The sequence below is a fragment of the Streptopelia decaocto genome, assembly GCF_964273445.1.
Source record: "Streptopelia decaocto genome assembly, chromosome: Z".
NCBI classification, from domain to species: domain Eukaryota; kingdom Metazoa; phylum Chordata; class Aves; order Columbiformes; family Columbidae; genus Streptopelia; species Streptopelia decaocto.
The window spans coordinates 67,393,816-67,416,275 of NC_138657.1; the positions used below are offsets into that span (position 1 = coordinate 67,393,816).

A 22,460-nucleotide genomic window follows, 5' to 3' on the forward strand; every position below is an offset into this window, starting at 1 on the left:
GATGGACTTGCCTAAGTCCGGTCTTTCACCCAGGGATCCCAGGAGACTGGCCATTGGCATAATTTTTATGGCATGGTTATTTCATGCTGCTGTTCTAGCTTGTGAAAATGGACTGGCTTTGTGCAATTATTCTCCAGAAGAATAAAATAGGTAAGGAAGAATTTATCTCTTATGAGGGTGTGAGGCACTGGCACAGGCTGCCCAGAGAAGCTGTGGAAGCTCCATCCCTGGAAGTGTTGAAGTCAGGTTGGGCGGGGCTTTCAGCAACCTGGTGTAGTAGATGACCCTGCCCATGGCAGGTGGACATGGACTAGGTGATCTTTGAAGGCCCCTTCCAACTCAAAACCTTCTGTGAGTCTTTATGTGGCTGTTGTGGATTGTGGCAGATACAACAACACCACCACCTGAAGCCCAAACCATCATCGCCCTGTTTCAGCAGGTGTCATTGTGCAGTGTAAACCTTCCCTAACCAAAGCCAGAGAGGGAGGGGGACAGAACCTCAAAAATGGTGAGCTATGTCCCAAAAGAGATAGAGATGATAATGTATCTGTGTAATCAGCGACAGCTGCAGAGCTTCCAAGCCTCACAGCTCAGAAACTCTCACAGGAGACCGCAGGAAGGGAACTGGTGTGTAGGGGGGCAAAGCAGGTTCAGAACACAGAGAAGAAAGGCGGTAATCTAGGTAAAGAGAGAAGAAAACTGGTTACCAGAGTCATACACACTGTTTTTACAATTTTTTTCTACAGTGTTAAAATGTTTGGAAACCTATACCAGTTGTAGTGGTATATACCATTTACGTTACAGCTGGTTTGGTTTTGCAAAGGACTCAAACACTGCAAGACTGTTTCTTGTACTGAAGCAATCTTGCTATGCAAAGTTTTCAGTGTGCGTGCAGGAAACAAGAGCCCTTTGCTTCCCTCAGGGTTCTAACACACATGAAATGGTGACCTCTGCTTCTGGTATAAAACTTGTAGTTCTGAGGAGACTGGGAAAAAATGCAGACTGCATTGTGTGCCTGATTATAGACTGATGGACATTTCCAAGACCAAACATGAGAGCTGGATTACAGGTGAGGAAAAGCACAAGAGAGGGGAAAAATTTGTATAAGTTTCCAGGAGCTGTAGTGGGGTGCTGACTAAAAGCTTAACCACTTTGCTGTTAACATGCACTATGATATCTCTGACAAGAATTTACAATAATTCTTCATGTGGTACTGATGGGTTCTTTTACTCTTCCTGCTTGACCTGTCTCACAAGAAACAGTACTGTGTATTTTGATAAAATTACGTTTACCTGGTGAAAGCAGTGTTCACAGTTCAGGTAGCGAGTTCACAGATTTAAAAGCATCTTTGAAACTTTGGTTTTGGTGGACACTTGAAAAAACACAAGGATAATTGAGCAGATTTCTGAAAGACAGGAGAAATGCCCAAATAGGCCCCAGCAGGTGCAGGGCATTTGTTCTCCCACTGGCGCAAACTGCGTAATTCAGCTTCGAGGAGAATAAATGAGCACAGGCTTCTGGAAACAAGATTGAGTTCTCATGTCACAGCCCCACTATGTTTAGCACTGTATGCTAGCCGTATTTTCCTTAACCCTCTTATGTTGTCTACTAAGGTATGTCACTAAGTAATGAAGTCAGCTTAAAATATGAGAATTCAGCCAGTACATTTTCCATTGTTTTACTGAAACTGAAAAAGTAGTTCTGTACCAAAATGTACACAATTTAGTAATAATACAAAATGTTAATTCTGCAAGACAGAATGTCAGTTAAATCAACCAAAATAAACACTGAACCATTTGTTGCCAGAACAGTGTTACTTTAAATAAGATCACTGAATGAACACAGAAACAAAGTAGTTCCAACTTTCCTTAAATAAAATGGTAGCTATTAGCAACAATACTGCAGGAAGATAAACATTCATATTTACATGCTTTCATGACATATCTAGCATGTGGTATGTCTTCATGCTTGCACATTAGCTTTATGAGCGCATTACAGTTATATTAATGTGCTGATGTACTACAAAACAACGCATCATGATTTATATCAAATTTGCACATTAGAAGAGCACCTCTGCTAGTCACCCCTTTAAGAATGCCACTACATTCCTGTAAGAAACCCAGTCCAATCCACTGATTCCCGTCCCCACCCAAAGCAAACAAAAACCCAAACCAAACCAAACCCATCCCATCATCAAACATATTAACATTTTTCCTCCTGTGATTAACTAGGCAAGGCGATGCACTTAGCAATATCCCCAAAAATGAATCAAACCAGAATACATCTGGATTTTCTGTATTACATTAAGAACACCTGAGACTGCTTCACTGGTCCAAGTACAGTATTTGAATACAAAAACTGCTTGTTGCAATAACATGTAATATCACTTAATTCCCTTAACTAGTACTTTTCATTGAAAAAAGGATAAAATTTCTTCTTAAAATAAATATTCCTGCCCTCAAAAAGAAAGTTTAAAAGGAATTAAAACATCAAAAGAAAAAAAAAGGTCATGTTGAAGAACAGTGTGATTTTTCTGACTTCATTTTATCTTAGCTTAAGCAGTGGATACACACCTACTCCTGGAGAATAGGTGTCAAACACTTAAGAAAATAAAAGAATAATTAGGAATATGCAAACACACTGTACTTTAAGATACATATTTTAAAAGAAGTGTAAACATCTGATCTTGACTCCTGTTTGAATGCACTCGAATAAAAAAGCATTTGGGAAACTGCATTTCGTTAAATTACTGACCTGTCTGACACATAACCGGTTTTGGAGTTACCAATTTCAAAATCTACTTTTTCTACTTCAACAAATTAACAAAACAGTTGAAAACACTGTTTTTTGCTACTTCAGCACAGATTATATTTAACAGTTGAGAACTTTATAGGTCACAGGTTCTCTGTAAAGGAATAACCTAATTTGTGGAACTAAAACATTGAATGCTGCTTAGCTGAAGCAGCAGCAGATCAAGTACTATATATAGGCAGAGGTGCCTATAAAACTAACATGATTCAGTAAAACTGTGTTATAGCCTAAGACTTAAGTTTTGCATGTGAACCAAATTAAAATTGGGAGTTCATAGAAAGTGATTGGGCTTGCGATCACTTTTAAAAAATGCCTGTCTAACTGGAAAATAAAGATGGCAAGGACCAGTGCATTCAAGCCAAGTTTAAACCAACAATATGTATTTTTTATAAATGTACAAAGTACATTACACCACTTTTCAGCTTGGCAGTTACCAGAAGTTTACTACTCAAAATAATCTCAACCTGTAAAAACATAAGACCGATCCTTTGGAAAATAATGTGTAAGAGCAAGAATTCCAAAGCCATGTTCAAGACATCTGAGAGGACTTCTTTCATGAAGTCATCTCTAACCACTGAAGAAGGTCAAAGGCGTAAGTAGTCTCATACAAGTCCCTTGATGTCTCAGTTTTATCTTAGACAGATATCACTGAGTTGAAGGTGATTTTCATTCTAAACTTCACAGATTTTTGTTTTTTCATCCCCATGCACCTGTTCAGTTGCTAGAACAATGCTTCATTTCAAAGCCGTTTCAGTATTCAAGCTGCTTTCTTGGTGCAGGTTCCTTGAAGATCTTGTAGATTTACTTTTGACCTAATAAAACCAGTAAGATAACTATATTAGATTGTTTAAAGTTGCAATTATAAGTTGCAATTATTCATATAATTATTATTGAATCTTGAGTAGTTGGCAGAAGGGCAAAACAGCAGAGAAATAAGAGAATTCTTCCATTTCTTACCTGTTGTGGATCATGTGGCTTCTGACTAGATGCCCAGCTGCAAGAGCTGCCATTAATGATAACTCCCCTGCCATCACTGTAGCGCAAACAATTCTAGCAAGCTGACGGGCATTTTCACCAGGGTTATCTTGGCTTGCACCCTGAACCCCTAACATCTGGAGAGAAAAATATGCAATACTATGCTATGAAATCTAGGTAGATTATGGTAAATCTAGTATTAAAGTAAGTATTTCAGAATTATGTCCAATGAACTAGCTTTAAATCTCTTTAATATTAAACATCTTAAGCTTTAGAAACTAGATACATGAAAACAATTTTTTAGACAGTTCTAAAATATACATGTCAAATCCACCAAGTTTCAAGAGGCTCCCTTCCCACAATATTACTCAGACACAATACACACAACAGGAAAGCAAGCTTTGATTTAAGAAGCCAAGTTGCTTTAAACTTTCTGATTTATACCTGCAGACAGGCCTGCTGTGGGAGCAAGTTGGTGCCTCCTCCAACAGTTCCTATTTCTATAGAAGGCATTGTGCAGCTGATGTACAGGTCTTCATTAGTGGAACCAGTTCGCTCCATCAAAGTGATGCAATTAGAGCTGCCCACGTTCTGCGCAGCATCCTTCAGATCAGGGAGGAGAAGAAAAAACCACAAAACCCAAGCACTCAACTTAGTGTTTGGTTAAGAACTACTGAACTAAAGAAAACCTGAATTGGTGCAATACAAACCTACCTGGCCACAGGCAATGTAGATAGCTGTCACAATGTTTGCTGCATGTGCATTGTAGCCACCTATGCTCCCAGCCATCGCAGAACCCACCAAGTTTTTGTTTATATTGACTTCAACTAGATCTTCGGTAGTTGTCTTCAATACCTAGACAAAGCAATACACTTTTATACTACTGTTCCTTAGGCAGGAGAACAAATACTCTGTTTATGATTAATAAGCCCTCACCCATTGTTTCCTTCCATAAGCCTACTTCCATTTTTGTTCCAAAGGAGCCCTTTCAAATGCAGGCTGCATTGTCCAAGTTACAATGGAAAAAACAGTGCAAGGCATTTGGACTCACAGAGGCCTTTAAGAAAAGCTCACCAGCTACATCCTCTTTTTTCACATTCTCATTTATCTTCAGCATAAAACAAAATCAACATGGCAGAAATGTCACATCAATTCACCTTGACATGATAGCAACAGTCCTCTCAAGTTGCTCCAGACACTACAGTGTCCTCAGTTTTGGTCTGCATAAGGATATGAAGTTAAACTGAAGAGCTCAAATACAAACCACTTGTGCTACATTGGTAAATAAACATTGTGCACAGTAATATCAAATTAAGTGTCAAACTTATACTGTCTGTATTTTGAGACCTTCAGGTAAGAGATTTATACTGAATTTGATATAAAAATGATCAAAGAGAATAAAAGAAGATAGTGCTGTGAGCATCATTTAAGATATTCCAGTGTAGCAGGAATAGCAACTGCTGACAGAGATCTGCACAAAATCTCCAACACTGACAAAAATTTTAAACTTTATGTATTAGAGCTCATTGTAGGCAAATGTAGCGATGTATGTGTTTGGGGAAAAACATCCCAGATTTACCTCAATACTATTCATGCCTGTTACCAAAGGACTGTCTACCCGTTACTACTCTGCAATGAAACCTTAGGGTTACAATAGATATTGCCACTGAATCAGCTGTAAAAATGCAAACACTTTGAAAAATCAAGCTACTAGGAAGCAAACCAAAGGACAAAAATGATGTCAATGTGTAAATCCAGGCTGCACACACACTCTGAATATGTGTCCAACTCTGTACCCAGAATTTTAGAACTGAATAAGAACTAGAGATAGGAGTGTTCAAAGACTTTTGCTGAAGTAGTCTTTTTATTTATTCCTCATAAAGAAACTTGTACTTTCCAGTCTGAAAATGAGAATTGCTGAGAAGGTGGAAGGGCTGTCTTAGAGCTATAAAATCTTTAGTAGTGAAGTGAAGATAAAAGTCTTTATTATGCCTTCCAGTACAAAACTAGGGCATCATCAAATAAAATCAACAAGAAGAAGGCAGTTGTCACATAAGGTGTAGCTGCACTGTGGAATTCTGCCTGGAATACTAGTGCTAAGAGTTTACTAAGTTTCACAAAAGGAACTGGACAAGTTACTGGGGCAAAACAAACAAATCCATCAAATGCAAAAGGACCAATTCAGACCATCTTCAACAAGTTGATGGAAGGCTGTGCTGAGTACAGTGTAGTAAACTCCTCCCTGTATATCGTCTCTCATGGCTAGTGCTGGCACCAGGTAAAAGGCAATGGATCTGGTCTGACACACACAACCAGTCTTCTGAGATCAGGTGGAAGAGAATCTAAAATAGCTCTTACAATGCTGGAGAAGTGTGCCAGGGGCTAGGACTGGCAGAGGTTATAAAGGTTAACCTTCATCATGCAAGATGCTAAGGCAGCTTTGGAATTCAGTGCAGTACCTGATTATGCATTTTCATTGTAGTAGGGGTCATATAAACTTTGAAAAGAATGCCAGGTTTGTGCAAGAGACAACAAATGAGTGAAATAATCAAAATGTCTGTGTTTAATGACAGGCAAAACTCCATGTGTAAAAAACTTTTAAACTGTGGCATACTTTTTCAAAGGTAAAAAGTGAAAATCCTAATGCCTTCAACTAGATATGCATCATTAAATATATGCATGATATGTCAGAAAAGACAATGAAAACAAAATGTATCTACTGCTGCAGGAAAAATGGCTTATCCTAGAGCAGTATCTGAAAATATCTGCAGGAATCATCCTTACATGGGAAGCAACTTACAGTTAAAAATTAAGATAGGTATCAGTTCCATAAAATGTATGCATTTTTATAAAACAGTAAAAGAAAGTAAATACTTACCTCTCTAACGACCTTGGCTGGAATGACTGCTTCACAAACAACAGACTTCCCTCTTCCTTCTATCCAGTTTATAGCAGCAGGTTTTTTGTCTGTACAATAGTTACCACTAATAGCTATAACCTGGAGATCAGGAAACTCTTCATTCAACCTTGCCAGTGCCTTTTCAGTTCCCTGTTAGAAGAGAAACAGATAGAAGGCAGTATATCATTATGGTTGCAAACCAAGCTACTCAAGGACAGTGAAACAGCAAGATTACATTAATCAGGTAATCAGTTACAGCTGAAGAAAATAACATAATTTCAGGAAGGAATCCAAAACAGGAAAAAAACCCCACCAACTGATTATCACTATCCTTTTTCTAACCACTTTAGTAATTCTCTGGGAAAGAACTGTTTTTTCCCAGAAAATATGGACTCTCTGGATACATTCTAGATGAATGAGAATATGCTTACCGTACTGAAGATACAACATGAAGTGAGTGAAACACTACAGGCATTAAATGAATAAATTTTGGATTTGGTGGAAAGAGTTTCTCCACCTTAGAAAAATCAGACAAAAGGTATGCTATATTTAGTATCTGTCTATGACAAGACCCATTTATGTAATGGTTCTGATAGGCTTAAATTTTATATAGAATAGGCAATCAGTATTTATCTCAAACAGCACAAGGCATCCCCCCGAATCTCTGAGTCCTGTATCTGGTTCTTCCACAAGTTTGTGTAAAAACAAAACCAAACGAACAGAACTAGAGAACATCCCTCTGCTGCCATTCACCAGATTACTAAACCTTTATTTACAAGGAAGTGATAAACACAGTAACAGATTAATTACTGCTGGATTAAATACTTGGTCCAAAACAACAGGGCAACCAGCTTAACTTCCATATTATGAAGAATATTTTAATAACGATAATTAAAAAAAAATACAAAGTTATTTTTCTCTTTCACCATTCTCATCCTGTTCTTGTTTACATTTGACAAATTACCTTTTATTTTATAGCACTGCAAACAGTGCTGTCTCATTATCCTGTCTTCACATGCCAGGTAGTCACACCTTGGTAGGCTATAATGTATTTATTTTTAAAAGAAAAACACATTTACTAAAAAGATTTCAGGGGACTGGTCCTTACTTTTGAGATCATATTCATTCCCATTGCATCTCCTGTTCCAGACTGAAAACGGATATAAAGGTTACGACCAGCCAAACTGATGAGAAGTTTTTGTAGGCGGGCAAACCTGCGAGAAAATGTAACTATTACTAACAACCCTCATGGGAAAAGAGGGAAAAGATTAAATTACTTTTAAGTGGCAAAGTGACAGTAAATTACTGCAGACAGCACAGTTAACTACACTGTGTTCCTCCTCCCTCAGCAAAGGAAAAACCTTCAGCTACTATGGACATAAGTCTTCATGAGTAAACACTTTTAAAATGTTCACTGTGAAAGTGTCCAATGCTTTTTTACGTTTTCTATCTCTGTGCGTCATGAAATAAAAATTGAATTCATTTTTATTCCTTGAAACATCTGACTACCAAGTATAAACCGAAAATGAGGCCTTTGGAAATTCTCATGTCAGTTTTACAGCAAGGCAAAACCCACACTGTCTTCAACAAGAGCACAAGCTCCATAAGTCGAACAGAAACCAGGAAATATTGCATTTTAACAGCAGCATGAGTTGATTCTGGCCAACATACAAGTGTCATCCAAGGGCATATGTGTAAGATTGGTAAGAAACAAAACTGATATGGAAATCTCTCTCTGAATCTTCCTAAAGAAAGCAGGTAATCCTAAGTCTTAGAAAAACACTCTAGGGCTTCAAGCAGACTTACTCATAATACCGTTTTACATTTTTTGGCATTTCAGTTCTAGCATTAGTTTGTCCTATGTTCTCCGCAAGCTCACAAATTATATATCAACATAAGTAATACCATCTGAAAGACTAGATTCCAAACTCTGAATTGTTTTTTGCATAGTAACTACTAAAAATCCAAGTAAGTTTTTATGTTTATTTTCAAAAGCTTAGACAAAACAAATAAGTATTAAGTATTGCAAACGAATGTATTTGTTGCTAAGATACAGTTGTTTACCACTTATCACTGGAACATGTTTATCACTAGCTTTGGTATGCAGCCAGAGTGACTTTTGTTTTCTTAGATTCACACTACATGGGATAGCCAAAATAAGCATGCAGTACACAAAAAAAACGTTAGGAGCTTCCTACCATCCATACAAGTCTTACATCAGGAAATAAGGCTGGAATAGCCATTGTACTAACCTACTTGTGCTGTCAAAAGCTTCCTTCATTATTTTAAAGCCTTCAGGGCTTTCAAGCCAAACTTTCACTTCTGCAGCCTGGCAAGCAGTGGGCAGCCTTACAACAGGTCCTCGAGTCATCCCATCTGCCAGGATGCGGCTGCGTGCTCCCCCACCAAGCTAAAAATCAAAGCAGAAGAGAAACAAAGTAAGATCATTGAAAGTGTTTTTAAGAATACAAAAATGTGCCCTATATCACCCCAAATATGTTTTATAATACAGGAAGTTTTTCAAGCTAGTCAAACAATACTTACACATATTGCTCTACATCCTCTGTTTGTGCTTGCTACAAGACATCCTTCTGTTGTTGCCATTGGCACCTGAAACTCTTTGTTATCCAAAACTAGTGGTCCTGCTACACCCACGGGAATAGGCATATATCCAATCACGTTCTCACAGCAAGCTCCCATAACCTTACAAAAACAATACAAAAGGTATCATTAAGGTTATACTGCAGTGGTGTGGTACAGCATGTTACATATTATGCCTGTGACTACAACAAGGTATCTTAGAAAAAAAATGACAACTCAACTCATAAAGCAACCAATTCCCACCTCAAAAAGTTAACAGCCACCGCTATCAACAGCTAATACTGTTCCAAGTCTAGTATTTGGCAGATGTATCGAATCCTATTAAGTCTTAAACAGTATTAAAGAAAACCTAATACTGTTAAATGCATTTTAAATAAACTTCCATTTTAACATGAGCTCAAGGTAATATTATCATTCAGCTGAACTCAGGCTCAGTATTAGCAGCATTCTGCATTTCTGATATAAGGCAGCTGCATATTTCAGTAGGAAATATTTTTTGGGTAAGCTACAAAACCTACCCACCTCTCTAGGTTTAGAAACATCAAGATCAATAAAAGGTAGTGCCTTATGTTTCCCTTATTTTTTTTCCTTCTACTTCAGTTTTGAACAAGCGCATTGTTAATTTATATGCATCACTCCGAGCATGTATTTGGAAAATGGTTTTACAGTGAGTTTTCCTTGTCTGCCTTTTACTTACCAAAGAGTAATTATAATTCCTATAAGGAAGATATTGCAAAGATGAAGGCTGAGGGAGTTTCTTAGATAACATCTGTCTGCGAATGGACACACCTCGCTCCTGAGTTTCCATCAAGGTTTCCAGTTTGTATGCAGGAATATGCTTAGCATTAACTAAGCTGATAACCTCAGCATCAGTAAGGAATTTTGCTCCTTTCTGGAAATGTAAAGGGTGGGGAGAGAAAGTACAGATTTGCTTGATGAAAATCCTTTCAAATGAAAAAGGGAACAACTTTACTTGGATACTATCCGAGTACATCTAAAGGAACCAACTGCCAATGTCAGGTTTTACAGTAGGCCAGGATGTCATCAAAAACTCTTCACTCAGACACCCACTTCTAGGTGTACATGATGACGCTTCAATGACTTGGTATGTCATAAGTGATAAAGCTGCTTCCCTCTCTCCCCTGCCCTGACTGACTGGAAGGGAAGTGACTAATGAAAACGCTTTGTTTTAGTCATGACCCCCCCCCGCTCAAATTATTGAAGTAATATAATTTTCTGAAGAATGACATTATAATCAAAAGGACCATTTAAAACCTGAAAAATGAGCTGTAAGCATTCTTAAATCAGATTTTGCAGTAGAGAGTTACAAAAAAAAAAAAAGTTATTTTTCCATACCTCTGCATTTCCAAGTATACAAACACATTCCTCAATAGAACGTGGTTCTTTAGGTAACTCAATTTCCTCCTCCTTTCTATTAGGAATAGAAGAATTTTCCACAGAGTTGGAACTGCCAACTACAAAGGTAGGTTTGGTTGATGACTCTGCTAATACAGGCTTTATGACTTCGGCTGCATAAAGACAAGTAAAAAAATTTTGGTTTACAAAATTATTAAGTTTTGATTCCAAATACAATACACCAACACAGATTTCACTACTTGTTCCAAATATTCAGGAATAGGTTCAGACTTTAAAATGCTAACAATTACCATTTCCATCTTTGGGAACTAAAGCTTCTTCTGCTGTATTAGATCTCTGATTGTTTTTCAGAAGTCCAGATTGCTTCCTGCAACAATTCTCAGGGACCTTCTTCTGAACCATCACTGGAGACGTTATGGGATTCTTCAGTGATAGTGTGGATTCAGTCTCTGCTTGCTCAAAGAAAATGTATTTGACAGCAAGGAGAAGGGCTAATCCAAGAGTGATTACTTGTTCAATATCCATACTGGCCATTCTAAAACAGAAAAATCAAAAAGTAAATACACAGTATATACAATTTGTTGTTTATAAGAGCATTCTGACATCCCTCTACTTTAGAAAGGGTAATAGTTTCATCGTAATTTATACTGTTAAAGAAATTCCAGTCAAAAGACATCTTCTATCAGGACATTCACATATGCTAGGTTAGGGTAAAGAAACTGGGTTTTGGTGTTATTAACAACATAAGAATTTTCAGATATCAAGAAATATTTCCTAAATCTTAGCTAAAAGCTGTCCCAGTAAGAAAAATTACTGTATAGTATTTGCCATCTAGCAGCTACATCAAATTGATTTAACACCTATCTCCCAACGATAAAGTAGAAAGTTTTGATTATCATCTTTTACCAATAATGGCTACTGTAATGCAAGCTGAACTGCTAAGAGGAGGGGAAAAAAAAAAAAAACAAAACATAAACCAGACAGTTCTGAGTTTTCAGAATTAATATGGAACACAGGTGCTGCTAACTTCAGTTGAGCTGAAGGAAAAGCCATAGTGGCATGGCTTTTGCACTTTTTGCACTTGTATGTGAATGGTGAGAAATTCTGCACAAATAATTACTCTGGAGCAGTCAAATGTATTTTCCAGTGTGTTCTAAAAGGTAGCAGTGCTAGTGGGAAAAGGTAGTGTTTTGATGGCTAAAGGACAGCTGACTCCTGTTCATGTTCTTGATTACTTCAAGGAGATTGGACGAATGGCATAATATTGAAATATTTCTTATGAAATGTCATCTCTACTTCCAAGAAATCCTACGTTGGTTAGATCCACAAGTTTACATGTGTTGTACCTTAAGATCATAGCTTGGCAGCACTGGAGAATACAGCCTGACCAAGGAAACACACTTCTCTTCTGCAAAGTCACCTACCGAGAAAGGTAGAACTGCCACAATGAAACATTAGGTTCAATTCTCTTTGGTGCATTCTCATCCAATCCCACTGAATTTTCTGCAGTACTGTTCTGAGCAGCTGGTTCCGCTATCCAACGACTGTGGGCATGGACAAGAACCAAACCCAAGGACTGTATTAAAGACACAAAACAACACAACAAATATTAATTTTTCAACGGTAAGTAGGTATCCAACCTACTAAGATTAAAATTTTTCTTCATTTGTTTGTTTTCTTGGGCTTTTTTTTGTTTTTCGTGCCTCAATAGTCTAAAGCCAAAGGCTGATTATCCACATCTTCCATCAACATTCTTTTTGGCCTGTCGTAAAACTCATAGCTTAGAACCTGTCCCACCACATCCTTCCTCTTGCTGAAGTAATAAAAAAAAGAAGCTGGGGGTACTGTAGGGGTAAGAGGGAAGGAATTGGTACACATAAAAAAAGCCATGAGTGACACAGAAATGTCATACGCAGGAAGACTTTAGGTGTATATACAGGGGATGTTATTAAAAATTATTACAATAAACTAGAATAAGGGGATGAAGAATACAAGTCTACAGAAAACAAGAGCTTTATTCACTGTGTCAGGACACCTTACTGATTGCATAACCACAGATGAAATAGAGCCACAAACCATAATCATTTTGACCCGCTGCGTTACAGGATTTGGTTTATTTTCTTCTTCTTCCAGAACACGAGCAAAATGGCTAAGCTGCCATATAGGGCGCCCTTCACGACTCTCTCTTGAAAGCTGAAAAAGTAACAAAATTTAAAAATAGGTCCTATTTAGTACATATTAGAAAAATCAACAAGTGAGCTTCAACATTGTATTTTTATTTGGTCATTACGAATTTACCAGTGGAAGAGTTACCCTACAGTCTACCGTTTAGCCTACATTAGACTTTAAATAGTGAAAAACCCTGGACACTAAATAATTTACTTGTTTACTCTGCTTTGGATCAGAACTCTTACTACCGAGTGTGACTTATTTATAGCAGCATTAACATGTTACTGTTATCAGCTGAGCCACCGTTCACTCTTTTATTCGCCTGCCCTCTGTTCACTTGGAAAGGAAGTCAAACATGCTGGTGTATAACTTCATGAAGAAATGTGTAGCCTACAAGAAGCACGGGGTCTGAATACTATGCCTGATGTCTTGAAGTTGGTCTTACCTCTAATACCAAGGACACGCAAGCTGGAAAGAAGGTCATGAATACAAAGTAGTTGGCAAGAACAGACATACAGCCGAAGCAGCACATAATTTCAAGTTGTCGTACACCTACATGGAAAAATAAGACATTTTTAACATTTGAATATGCAATGTGCTTTCTATATACTTGAAGCGTTGCAGAAGTAAGAAACTAATCATTACACTGACACCGCAGATTATAGAAGGAACTGTCTAGATTAATGAAAAACAAGCACATTAAGCCCTAGTCATTGTGTATTAGCTTATTCTAAGCACAGTATGTAGTTATGGTAGGGTATTTACAGAAAACTTTTAAAGTCTAATTCTGAATAGATACAATTACAGTTCACCAAGATTTTAAAGCTTCATACTGAAAGCTTGAAATTCCTCACTTATCTAAGCAAATAACAATTAGCTGACATTATGTAAATAAAAAAGCTAAAGAAATAGATTAAGTCACTCCACTCTCATAGGTAACACCTATTATTTGAAACTCTCAATATCACAGTGTCTTTCAAATAGTCTTTTTTAACTGGAAAGATTTACTCTTAAGATCATAGCACTGACCTGACATAGTACCAACACCGATCACAAGACACTCCACAAGTGCATCCAGTGTAAATGTAGGGCCTAAAATTGCCATTCCACGTGAAATATTTTCTCTTACTTCATCCTAAAAATAAAAATGTCTTAACGTTAACAAAAAGACAAAAATTAAATTAAGGGAGTATATATAACATGATTAGTACATGATTAGTAAATTGAGTAGCATTAAGGTGATAAAGTCTTACAAAACATATATTAAAAATGAACTTTTACGAGAGAACGCATTCTATAATTGCTTTATTTCCTATAAGTTATTCTATTTTGACAGCCTTTATTTACAGAAGATTATTTAATTTTGGTTAATTTCTTTACCTTTGGCTTATCACCATTCTAAGCTCCTACAACAGTGGTGGGCATAGACTTTGGTTAAAGTACATTCAGAAGAACAGGACTTCTACACTTTAAGATATAAGATAGATGCGCTTTGTCATGGCATTTCAGAAGTTCTTTCAACCACGCATCTCTACCCTAACTTTCATTGTTTTTTTATTGTATTATTTAACTCTCTAGACTCAGCTGGCAGAAAAGAGGACATAAAAGACACTAAAACTTTCGCGGGGTGGGGGGAAAGGGATTTCCTCCATTAGCCAGCCGTGGCAAACTCTAGAGGGTCTGCTGCTGGGTTTTTGTTGGTGGTGGTTTTGGGAGGAGAGGGAGAGAAGCTGCAGTGAAAACCTATTTGTGAAATACTTTCATGAAAATGAATAAAAACTTCTGTACTTGCAATTACTAGAATATAATAAACAACATCCTATAATAACATTGCACATATAGAGATTGTGCAATAAACTTTAATTTACAATATGTGAAAATATACAATATTTTGTTACATTTAGTATACCAAATTACCTTGTACAGTATTTTGTAGGTATGAATTAGTTTCACTAAATGTATTTATTTCATAACTTAGACTATTAGGAAAAAAACATTACAATGTGTGACAAGCAAGATGTCCTGTCAATCACTCCTGCTGTGCTGTGTTAATTGCATTAGAGCATGAATGTTTCTGTCTACATATATGCTATGTTTGTTCTGCTAAGATTTTGTCTAGAAATGCTTTTTCCAGTATCGGCATTGTAAAATCAGATTTTTTTTTATATACTGTTCCTGAGCTCTAGAAATTAACTTTTTTCTGTTAATACCTCTTCTAGGGAAGACTTTGGTCTAGGAACTCTAGCCTCCTTAACAGAGCAAAAAGCATTGCTTGTTTAAAGTTCTGAACCTATGAAGTACTCATACATACAAATAACTAAGCTCCCATGATTACGCACATGAATTTTACAGTCTTTTTACTTGCATACCGATCTGGATTGAAAACAAGAAAACAAAGAATATGGATAAAATCTGATCCTTTTTTATATATCACCAATACAGCATTCACCTATATATCTCTCCATCTGTATTATTCATAGAATCACAGAATGGTTTGGCTTCGAAGGAACCTTAACATGATCTAGTTCAAACCCCCCTGCCATGGGATAATGTTCATCTTCAGACATTAAATTAAAAAACCCCATTGCAAAAAAAAAAGGAAACAAACACCAAACAAAACAACAACCACAAAAAGAAACACACAACCTCCTTCCCCCAAATAAAAAACACACACAAAAACCCCAATCAAACAAAAAAACCTCAACCCCTCTAACCTGTGAGTTGGAACTGAGTGCAAATTTGGCTAATGCACTTGCTCTTGACAGATCAATCAGAAGCAGAAAGAATGGTAAAGCTTCACTGAAAAAAAGGAAAATATATGTTAAAATTCAGGGTTTACTGTACAGAAAAAAAATTCAAGCAGAAAATCCAGAATAACAATCCATTACTTACTTTAAACCTGTCAGTTCCTTATCCAAGAAGTGAATTACCACTGTACTAAAAACAAAACTTGAGAAGATTGTGAAGAGGCCAGCAATACCTAAAAAAAAAAAAAAAAAGAGAAAAGAAAAGAATTGGAAATTTTTGTTCTATATATATTGGGAGGAGAAAAACTATACCTTTAGATCAATCCTGAAGCAAACAAATCACAATTCTCACCTTTCAGAATACATTAACAGCAGCTGAGATACCAAATGAAGTAGATGGCATTTTTATACAGATATTTAAATCTAAATTTTTTACTGCATTCAAAGTAAGATTCTTAAGAAATAAAAGCCATAAATCTCATTAATTATCAGTGAAAGAGCACACTGGCTTACACAGCTCTATATTTTTAAATGTTTCACACAATAAACAGTTACTTCAATAATTATATTTCCAGTGTTTATATAATCTTACGCAATCTCTCTTAAAAAATTGTACTTTGATCTATGCAGAACATTTATTCTACTGTCTAGAAAATAATTACAATAAATTAAAATTATTCTAATTTTATTAAAACATTAAAATGCTCTGTATGTAAGTATTAAAATTCTAATATTTATTAACAATTTATATTAAGAAGAAACAATTGAAATGCGTACAGCAAACACAAAAATCAGGCACAGTACCTAAAATGTATTTTGACCCAAGCTGCCTTAGGTTCTGAAACTGGAAATATATATAAAGGATTGCTATACAGCGCGTGATTGTCAGGATGATGATGTCACTGCTCAGAACATCCTGTTTGAAATACAAAACAATTTGGTTAGCTTTTACATTAAGTAGTAACTAGTTTTTAAGTTTCAGTAACTAAAAAATACATTGTGAATCTGCACTGAAAATTAAGTTTCAGAATAAAATAAGAATTACTGCTAGTCTGGCTTTAAAAATTAAAATATTGCAAACAATATTAATGTAAAATCCTTGTTCACTAGCTACTGTGCAAATGAACATTAGATATAATGAAAACCTTTTGTAGCATGTCACTGCTTGCATACAGCTTTAAGGTCCACAATGGGAAAAGAAGGCAATAAAGAAGGTTCTACACAATTCCTTTCCTCCTAATACGTCATAACTAGATATTATTCTACAGAAAACCCTGGATTTACTGATTAACAGTAAGTACTAGAACATTAATTTAAATCCTTACTTCTTCCAGTTTGGGGCACTCATAATTCCAGCCACAGATCTTATCATTCCCAGTGAACATCTTCATGGACATCATACAGATCGTGAGGGTCACTGTTCCCACAATGACCTCCCATGGATGAGAGGCTACGAAAAGGCCATGCATTCGAAAGAGTCTGGACAACATTTTCAAGACTGTTCTTATCTACTTAGACAACCTGCAATAAAAGAATATTTCATATAAGCAAATACGAGATTCAGGGAAAAAAAGACAGAGCTCTATCAATTTCTGCAAGTCATCCCTCAGAAAAAAGTAATAGATGAGTAAGTAAACTAATCTTCACCCTTCAACCTCCAAAGTAAAACACATTTCTTTCTAATCTTCTGAAATACAAGATCTTGTCCTGCCTTCTCAACATTTTTTTTAATATACCTCTCTCTTTTTTCTTCAAGGTCTTATTAAGAAGTCTCCGCCACTCTCAGAACATCTCTCAGTATCTTCCTAGCACAAAATTTTGATACTTTTACTCCAACTTCCCTTTTTTACCACCAATGTAAACATTTGCTAAATTAATTTACTTCTTTCTACTCACTTTTCCATCAAAAATATTATTCTTCTTATCAAATATACTGATTAACTTTATTTTAACTGTATAAATTACCAACTGTTATATAAGTTATATAAATTTATGTTCTATAAATTACCACTGTCGGCAATGCTCAATTTCAACGGCAGGAATTGCAATGTTGCTTTCCTCTGACTGCATCTTCTCTATTTTTGACTCAATATTCTTCAGTGGTTCAAGTTAATCACACTCAAAACAGTTCCTTCTTCACCTCAAGTACAAGTCCTTATCACATACAGTATTCTGTGGCAGTTCTCTTGCACCCATAACTAATTCCCAGGCTACTGATGCATTTCATCATCCCCTTTGCTTTCAACAGACAACAAACATTCCACAGAAACTCTCACACCTCTTTCAGACAAATGAGAATATGGATGTTATGTACATCATTCAGTTAAAAAAACCCCACATCCTAGTCTATTTTCTCTGTGTTGTACCTTTAGATAAGTTCATCAAGGATGTTTATTTATGTTTTATGGCATAGAAACAAAATGTCATAAAATGCATTAGTATTGGGACTTTGCTTTTCTTCTTGCACAAAATAAACAGCTTATAAAACCTGTCACGAATGTAAACTATATATCGTCAGGTTCAAAAGACCCTTAAATAGTAGCTGGCTAACAAGACAATCTGTAATTCGGTATTTACATGTACAATAGTAGCACTGTAAAGATTTCCATAAAGGATTGAAGGCTATACACATTGCCACCTCTAAGTGGATAAAGAAGTCCTTTCATGTTGCCTTAAAAGTAACAACCCATCCATGAGGCTTCTAGGAATACAGTTTTCCTAGTATTATTTCTTTTGCTTGCATATCAAAAATGAAGCTGACATTCAAATGAGAAAATAACAGATAGGGCAAATCTATCTGCTTAGTGTTCCTGAAGATACCAGAATCATCTTGATTTCCTACCAATGCCAATTTCAATCATATGAGCACCAACAGCATCCATCTGTTTTTCTTTATCCTTCCACAGTGAAGTTGTGGCAGGATTTTCATGGCTTATGGAACCAAATGAGGAAAAAATAACAGAGGACTGCTTTCCTTATGAACAAATTATTTCACTTCCTGACATAAAGCTTTTTTCCTTTAAAAACAAAACAACACACTCCTTTTAAAGTAAAAAAAAATCCTTTGTCTTTCTCTGTTTAATGTAATCTGCATAGTGTTTCGTAAATGTATGCTTTTGCAAAACTGCTCCAAAGTGTACTATAGTTTTTCCATATCAGAATGGAAGGTATCTTCTAATTATGAAAACTAAAATAAGACATAGCCAGAGCAATATCTTAGCGTCAAAGATTTTGATACTATACAAAAACCAGAAAAGGCATAGCAAGGTCCTATGAAAATATGAATACTTTTGAATACCATGCTGTTTCAGGAAAATCAGAACTAGTACTTACTACATGACTATTTTATAGAGAGTCCTACCAGTCCGAAAACTAGTAATACAACTCCTGAACTCTGACAGTTGTAATTATTATCTATGCAATTAAAAATAGTAGAGCTAGAAAGATTTTTAAATCTTTCTTCAGATATTATCTCTCACATTTCTAAGCAAAACTAAGAAGTATAAAATGGCTTTACATAATTAGGGAAAAATTCATTAATTTGATTGTGAAAATAATAATCCATATTATCTATTATTAGACGATGTTTTACAATTAGCTGCTGCTATGAAATTTAGGATCCCGCACTGCTGATCTTGGGGTTAAATGAGTGGCAGCAACTCCTAATCTAAAAGGATTAAAGCCTTCACATCTATTTAACCTGCCTGAAGTGCATGAGGTTTTTTGCTATGCAGTTGTCATTTATAGAAAATATTGATGAAGATTTCATACACTGATTCTGCATTACTGGGTGCTGTAAAAAATATTTCAATGCGTGTGATCAGCTCGTATTCCTAATTGTTTAAAATATTTATATATCTACATTGAAATTAGCAAGACACGACATTAAATACAAAGCTGAATTTTATTACTAATATTTTATTAAATTTCAAAATGGTGTTTCAGAAGGGATGCTTTATAAATCTTATCCATTTTCCTGCATGCCGTCGTTTTCCATCAAAAATTTCCAGGAGACTATTAAGTAAAACAATCCATTCTGGGAATTAAAACAAAATACAAACAAAAACATATGCAACCCATTCAAAAACATAACCAGTGTGTATAAAGCAAACTAGACTGGTTGTATGTAATACTATAGAGCATTAACCTGCCATGTAACTGTATGACTTCAATACCTAAGGTTTGTTACACAGCTCTCACTAACCTCAGAGCAATCATCTATAACACCATGCATCAGACCAACACAAGTTTCCACCTCTTGCTGGTTGATTCAGCAATAGCTACAGTACTGTAAAGGAACCGAGTGGCAAAAACATGAGCGAAAACCTGTGCAGAGCTCACCTGAAAAGCACATGACACCACAATGACCCTGTCAAACTGCCAGGTAGCATTTTGTGTTTTCAAAAATTGCAACCACCCTCACGCAGGCCCGCCGCTACAGGCCCTCAAACCCCGGTGCGAAATGCGGGGGGGCGCCGCCCGCCAGAGTGACCCAGGCTGGGCCGCCCCGCAGCCCGCTGGGAGCCGCAACGGGGCAGGCTGAGCTCTTCCCTGCAGCCGCAGAGGCCCCGCGCGTTGCCGGGCGGATCCGGCGAGCGCCGCGCGAGAGCAGCGCGCCCATGGGCGCGACGGACGGCTTTCAGCGGCCCACCCCGCGGGGCCACGCCCTCCGGCCTCAGGAACGTACCGGCACGGCGTCTCCGGCCGCCCCTGCCCGCTAACCAGGGCGGCAGGTAAGGCAGGCCGGGACGCGGGGCCACCGCCGCCGCTCCGCAGGGGCACGGCGCCCTCCCTCGCGCCACCGTTATTCGGCCGATCCCCGAGAAGCCACTCAGGGCCCGGAGCCGCAGCCCTTCCCCGGCCACGGAGGGCCCGTGTCGCAACGGCGGGCTGCCTACACGGCGCCTGAACGAATCGCGGCCCTGCGGCCCTCTTGCCCTCCCCTGCCCTGCCGGCCCCGGCTCACCGCCTCAGCCCCGCACCACTGCAGACCGACGCTCTCCTTCCCCCGGCGCTGCGGACTGAGCCGGCCGCTCCTCTTCGAGCAAGGACACCTGGGGCACGACACGCCAACCGCCGCCATCGCCCGATCGCGCAGCCAATGGCGAGGGCCCGGCACGCCCATCCCGGGGCACGTCACTCGCTGCGTCGCCGAGGCAACCGCCCGGCGAACGCCGTACAGCTCGAGACTCGATCAGGAGCGAGAAACACGCCATCTCGCCATGGGCTGCCCGCCAATGGGCTACCGCGCTCCCCTCTCCGCCTTTCCTGATTGGGCAGCAGGATGCGCCTTATTTACATATGCTGATCGACCGACAAGCCTGCCGCGCCCACGCCGCCGAGAGTGGCGCCCGCAGCCGCCCCGGCTGCTACGGGGTCTCGGCCCCGCGCTGGCCGCCCTCGCGTTGGCCGCCCTCGCGTTGGCGGGCTGTGCCGGGTCCTGCCGGGCAAGGGGGGCGGGCAGGCAGGGCGACCCTGCTAAGTTCGTACTGTCGTGGTGCTGCTATGGCTCACGCCGCTGCTGACCCAGTGCCTGGATGTGCTTTACCACGGCGTGAGGAAATGCGAAAAGCAGTGGTGCCCCTGACCGTCAGGAAAAAAAAAAAAAGCAATATATTTATGTTTGTGGCTTTTGGCCAAAGAAGAAATACTTCTTTTTTCCTCATGAAGCAAAGGAGGCTCCTTATCTCTTTGGGCCCTCCAAGTCAGGTGTGGCTCACCACTTGGTGTGATAATATAATATCCTAATAACTTACCACTGTGTATCCATCCTCACTGACAGCTTCTTTCTTAACACTCATGCTTTCTTTAGTATTTCACCTTTCCTACCTGAAAGGAGTAAAGTATTACCAGTGGGATTTCTTGAGTCATTTGATTATATGCACAGCAATTATTATAATTGCATATGGATAAGACTAAGTTGAAGCAAACCAGCAATTTGTACATAGTTGCAACAATTATGTATAATTGATTCATAATTTAAGATGAGCTTTAGTATCTCGCTCTATTTTTACACTTATTCCGTGGCAGGGGGTGATGAATACGATTTGGCAAATAACAAAAATGCTAATTTTATTATCGGGTTCATTGGGTGCAGGAGTCACTACAACGATTTGGAATTTGCAGTCTATGCGGGTAACATCAATGGCTTCTGCCATCCGCGGTTTGCTCACCTGTGACCGCGGCGGCCGGCCCACGGTGCAGCTCCACAGACACGCCACGGGCAGCACAGCCCCGGCTGCCGCGGGGACGGGGAGGGCGGAGGTGGAGCGGGGCTGCCCGGGGAAAACGTCGGTGCGATTAACAGGTGAGCACTGGGATACGTACAAGAATGCTACTCAAGTACTGTGACAACGCTGGCATTACTAATCTGGTTAACTCAAACGTGTTCCCGGTCTTGAACAGATGAAGCATTTGTTGTGCTCAGGACAGCAGATGAAGTTAGGTGCTTAAACGTGGCCACGGAAGTACACCAATTAGGAAAAGGCTGCGATTTTAGATGACGCACAGGTTGGCATGTTTAAGTGCTTTGTGGCTCTTCTGAATGATGCGCACGACAGGGCCAGAAGCAGGAGCCCAGGGCTGGTGAGGAGGCGCAGGCTCCGGCTGAGGGTGTGGGGACAGCAGCGCTGTGCCCAGCAGCCCAACACCAGCACTGCTGAGGGACACTCATCTCAATGGCGCTGAAGGGAGAGCAGCCTTTAACTTCTACCGCCAGCCGCTCCAATATTACCTGCACTCGAAGGGTTGCGCTTGTGCGGACGAGCTCTCCTCTCCCGCTCTGCCTTCTCCGAGCCCCCCGGGCGGGGGGAAGCGAGGCGCCGCGGCGCTCACGCCTCCACAAAATGGCGGCCGCCGCCTCCGCTGAGGGAGCCGCGCGG

General features: G+C 38.8%; 1 protein-coding gene across 2 annotated transcripts; it reads right to left on the bottom strand.

Moving 5' to 3' along the window:
• Nucleotides 1-1,662: 1,662 nt before the first annotated feature.
• Nucleotides 1,663-21,373, bottom strand: HMGCR (3-hydroxy-3-methylglutaryl-CoA reductase). 2 transcript variants are annotated; one of them, XM_082075462.1, is made up of 20 exons: nucleotides 21,336-21,373; nucleotides 16,905-17,100; nucleotides 16,384-16,495; nucleotides 15,725-15,812; nucleotides 15,547-15,631; nucleotides 13,862-13,967; nucleotides 13,278-13,384; nucleotides 12,740-12,856; nucleotides 12,088-12,239; nucleotides 10,954-11,198; nucleotides 10,643-10,815; nucleotides 9,984-10,178; nucleotides 9,230-9,388; nucleotides 8,938-9,095; nucleotides 7,794-7,899; nucleotides 6,665-6,835; nucleotides 4,501-4,641; nucleotides 4,231-4,389; nucleotides 3,769-3,923; nucleotides 1,663-3,623 (listed from the first exon to the last, which is right to left on the bottom strand). In XM_082075462.1, the coding sequence occupies exons 2-20, from the start codon at nucleotides 17,067-17,069 to the stop codon at nucleotides 3,569-3,571; spliced, it is 2,649 nt and encodes an 882-aa protein (XP_081931588.1). In that variant the 5' UTR covers nucleotides 17,070-17,100; nucleotides 21,336-21,373; the 3' UTR covers nucleotides 1,663-3,568. The 2 variants fall into 2 exon arrangements, with proteins under 2 accessions (XP_081931588.1, XP_081931587.1); XM_082075461.1 differs by lacking the exon at nucleotides 21,336-21,373 and adding an exon at nucleotides 20,546-21,297.
• Nucleotides 21,374-22,460: the final 1,087 nt, after the last annotated feature.